At 43.8% G+C, this 4,335-nt stretch overlaps 1 protein-coding gene across 1 annotated transcript in view; it reads right to left on the minus strand.

Annotated features, from left to right (window-relative positions):
- wrap53 (WD repeat containing, antisense to TP53) overlaps positions 1 to 2,702 on the minus strand; it is an 8,021-nt gene extending 5,319 nt beyond the window's left edge. Inside the window, exons 1-6 of the mRNA XM_030780894.1 lie at positions 2,508 to 2,702; positions 1,735 to 2,193; positions 1,226 to 1,397; positions 780 to 875; positions 406 to 514; positions 9 to 97 (exon numbers count right to left, since the gene is read on the minus strand). Of these exons, the coding sequence (XP_030636754.1) occupies positions 9 to 97; positions 406 to 514; positions 780 to 875; positions 1,226 to 1,397; positions 1,735 to 1,990 (722 nt within the window). The 5' untranslated portion in view covers positions 1,991 to 2,193; positions 2,508 to 2,702. The remainder of the gene's footprint in view (positions 1 to 8; positions 98 to 405; positions 515 to 779; positions 876 to 1,225; positions 1,398 to 1,734; positions 2,194 to 2,507) is intronic.
- Positions 2,703 to 4,335: the final 1,633 nt, after the last annotated feature.

Consider the following 4,335-nt stretch of genomic DNA (forward strand, 5'->3'; position numbering starts at 1 on the left):
GAACTCACAAGCAGGTGTCTGGGTCTAAGGAGCTCATCTTAGGGAACCAGCAGTAATCATAGATGGTGTCTCCCTCTGCCATCTTCAGTACTGGACTCTGTGAAGACAAAGCAAGAGACGCACACAGTGTAACACACAGCCAAGCAAACTGAACGGAACTGAGTCACTCAGACCCGTACGACCATGTGAGCACAAGAAAACTGACTGACTGAATCAGCTACGCTTGTGCAGAATGGAAACAGAGCTATGCTGAACACGGAGAGGCCTTAGGGCCTGGTTTGAGAAACACTGAGAACCGCGGTCGAAGACCGGGATCAGTACTGGGGGGTTATTTATCTGTGTGAACTGCGGAAAGGAGCATATCTAATTGTGCGAGTAAACATCTCATTAAGGAAGAGACCTTACCATCTCTGACAGGAGGTCCCAGCTGTTGCTGTAGAGCTCCGGAGGAAGATTGCACAGTCTCAGAATGTTGTCCGCGCTGTTAGACAACACGCAGGAACCGTCTGGAGCCCTAACGGTCCAGAGAAAAAAAAGCTTTAGTGACCTTACTGACCCCTGCTCCTCTTTCTCATAACTCTCAAGAAGGATACAAACAGGGCAACAGCGCAGAGAAAAGTCACGGAACTCAAAAAGAACATTCCGTTTCAACAAACGCTGATGGAAAAATTAAAAAAAACACACACACACACACACACACAAAACAGCCTTCGTCCTTAACAACAGCGCTCTTAGATCATAATGTAAGTTTATACGCATATCCAGAATCCTCTATTTACCATTTGCAGCCCTTGAGAAAGTTCTCAGATGTGTTGGTGTATTCTGTCCAGGAGCCAGTGAGCATTTGGGGGGTTTGAGTGAAATCAAGTCCCAGGCTGTAGACATAAAGGAATAAGCACACACGAGAGTGAGTCCAGAAAGCAAGACCAAACAGAGAAGTGCGGCCAAAGGCTGGAAGCCTCACAAACGGTGGATTTACTACCAGCGGTTAAGAGTCCCGCGGCTGTTAGCATGTGGCTGGTCAGAACGCCGTGAGATTGCGAAATGTTATCGCACGTCAAGAAAAGACATAACGCACATTCAAATGTTTATCTATTTCAAGAGAAAGTTCCGGAATGACAGCAAGTGAGTCCCGTAATGAGGAGGACAACCACTGTTGCGACAGCGAGAACGAAGCTGAGATGAGAAAAAAAAAGTCGCAGCGATTTTAAATGGTACTACTCACTGCTGCCCTTCACCGGGGCTGCGTTCTGATCCGTTGCTCTCATGCAGCTCACCCTTCTCTTCCTCTCCTCCATCTTTATCTTCTTTCTCTTCTTCCTTCTGCTGCCAGTTTACCCCTCCGTCTCCCTCTGTCTCTCCGTTTCTTTCCTCCAGGTTATTTGTCTGACCGGACACTTTCAGAACGACATAAGACATATCAAGCCACCAAACAGCGTCATAAGTGTGTTCAGTGATTTAATGCTATGCTTAAGCTGGAGGCAGACATAAATAATGTGTGTTACCACAACACATGCTGTTGCTTGTATTACCTAATGAGTAGGTTGGTGAAACATCTAAGGTATGAAAACCAGGCGTCGCACCACTTTATTATTTGTGACAGGACGTCATCTGTGTGTATTATTTATAGCGCAGAGTTTACTTTGGGAAGGGCAGGAGGTTTCATGAATAAGCCCAAAAGACTATAATCATCACTGATTAAAAAAATGTGACTGTTGTAATATGATCTTATACCTTCATTTTGGATCACAGCGGTCTGTTCCTGGCAAACATCAGTCTGTACACCTGATGCGTTAATCACAAGAGGACCGGAAATCTCTCCCTCATTACTTAGGCGTGGCTGTTTGGCAGCAGGGGGGTGTTCTTCTTCCTCCCCTTCCCTTTGGGCTGGTGAAACGTCACCATGTGATGGAGGCTCTCCATCTGCCTCTGCTTCTTGTCCTGCACCGACTAAACCACAACCTCCACCACCGTGCTCCGGACCAGACATACTACAAACTCTCTTTCTGTCTCACACGATGCGGATTTATGTCTCAGGTTTTGGTATTCTCTCTCAAGGCTTTTTCCCGCCTCTCTCTAATGTAATTCTCTGTCAGATTGCTGTATGGTAGGTGCTACTAGGATAGTGCTTCTTACGGTGGTGTGGCTGTCTAAGTCTCGAGACTGCAGGGGACATCACAACACCGCTGGACACTGGGAAAGAGTGAAACAGAAAAGGAGAGAGATTCAAAGCATTCGCTAACATAAACGTGACGCCTCAAATTTGTAGTTATCAAATCAAAACGGCAAGACTGAGGCTACATTTGGTCCCTGTATTACCCGCACAAGCTCGAAGAGGCTGTTCGGCGTTATAATTTATTATGGTCGAGAAACACATTCTGTGCAAAAGCAGGTACATGCGGCTAAAAGGGCCAAGTGCAGATATATAGGTTCTTTAGGTACGACAGAAAACAGCTGCGTATAGGTAGTTAGCAGCATACCCAATAGCTGAAAGCTTCTAAGCCTACCTGTTGTTTTCTGTGGGTTATGCTTGAAAATAAGTCTCCGCGTGTGACTTCTAAAGGAGTCTTCGCGGTCCTTCAGTCTGGACGGCTACTTTCAGCTGAAGCTGAGGTTTAAAGCGATGATAGTCTGATGTGCATCCCGGGATGAATACTGTAGTTTCGCCCCGTTACTACCACGCACGCACGCTGGGAATGTGTACACAGTAAGCCGCCATGCTACGTTTGCCCCGAACGCTGAACTGCTATACATATCGCGAGATTTTGTTACTTGTTGTGAGATTCCCAGACTACCGCTCGAACTCATTCTGCCATTGATCTACAAGTTGGCGGGAGTTGCCCTTTGACACAAGCCTAAAATTCCTGTTGAAATTTCTCCCGTTACGGTTCATAGTCCATACGAATAGGGAGAGGTACTCCTAGTAGAGTAGTAAATGGTTATTAAAATGAACCGCGACAGCAAGTAAACTATTCTTTAAGCAATGAAGAATCGTGTCAAATTGTTTGTTGGTAGGAAATTCTCATTTATGTATGATTATGGAGAGACACCAAAACAGTAATAACACAACAGACTCTCTTTAAATGCGTTTATTAAGTCATTTTTGTTCTCTTCAAACCAAAAAAACAAACCAAAAACAAAACACAGTATATACACTTTAGTTAGTCAGACTTGTTCTCAACTTCCAATCAGTTTGTTTCTGTTATTTCTTAAGCATTCCGAAGAGTTATGCTAGAGAGCTGAACTGTCTGGAAGAGTGAGAAGGCAGAAGAATCCAAATTTTCAAATGACTATGTAAGCTTTAGCATGTGCGTCAATCAACGTCAGGTCTTGAATGGAGAAATGTTCTTTTACCTTTGCCGCACATTGTGTGAGTACTCTGTGTGTGTGTGTGTTTTCTTTGGAGTCTTTAGGGACTGAGTGCACATTTTTCTTTTTAACACTCCCAGTCAGTTCAGACCTCCACTACACAGGTTTTTCTCATCACACCTTTGTGCTCGGCGACATGTACAGGCATCAAAAACAGACAAACAAACAAACAAACAAATTGATCTTTACACTGGTCTCATTGTCCCTGCACTTGCAAAGAGCAGACCTGTAAAGAATGAGTTTCAAAAAAAAAAAAAAAAATCGCCCGTGCTGTTACGATACCAAGGCGACGGCGTGCTGATTGGGCCGAGTCTGAGCGACAAAAGCAAAGAAACACAAGCACCAACCACTGTCAATACAACCATCATCATCACCATCATCATCTTTATTATTCGCATAAGCCCTTGGATTTTACTGTTAGTCAACGGATCGGGGTGTTTACTGTCTCTAAAGGATATTTGATACAAAACACCCAATAAAACCACATAGCAGAATTGAGAGTGTCACATGTCTCACATGTACATGCTGATATATGCGCTTGAAATCAGGATGCACATTCGTACTGCGCCAAAGCACAGGAGTATAGTATGTTATACAGTGCTGTTTCAAACTCTATGTGTTAAAAGGCAAGATACAATGCTCGACTGAATTCAGATATGCCGGATTCATATCTACTGTAAAGGACAGGGATCAGCCGAGAAGTGGAAACCACACGCTGAAAACTATGCCTAACAGATAAACGGCAGGCTTAATAGGCCTTCTCCCTCCTTTTACTGATACAAACTGTTGTAACAACACTCTATTCCTCCAACTTGTTTTGTCTTTTTTTTTTTTTTTCTTTTGCCCGTCAGGGCTTATCTGTACAGTTAAGGCATGTTAAAGAAACAAACAAACAAACAAAAACCAAAACAAATCCAAACAGAAATCAAAAGGATAAATCAAGAGGAAACCAGGTTTCACTATTTA

The sequence above is a fragment of the Chanos chanos genome, chromosome 7 (genome assembly GCF_902362185.1).
Source record: "Chanos chanos chromosome 7, fChaCha1.1, whole genome shotgun sequence".
In the NCBI taxonomy this organism is placed as follows: domain Eukaryota; kingdom Metazoa; phylum Chordata; class Actinopteri; order Gonorynchiformes; family Chanidae; genus Chanos; species Chanos chanos.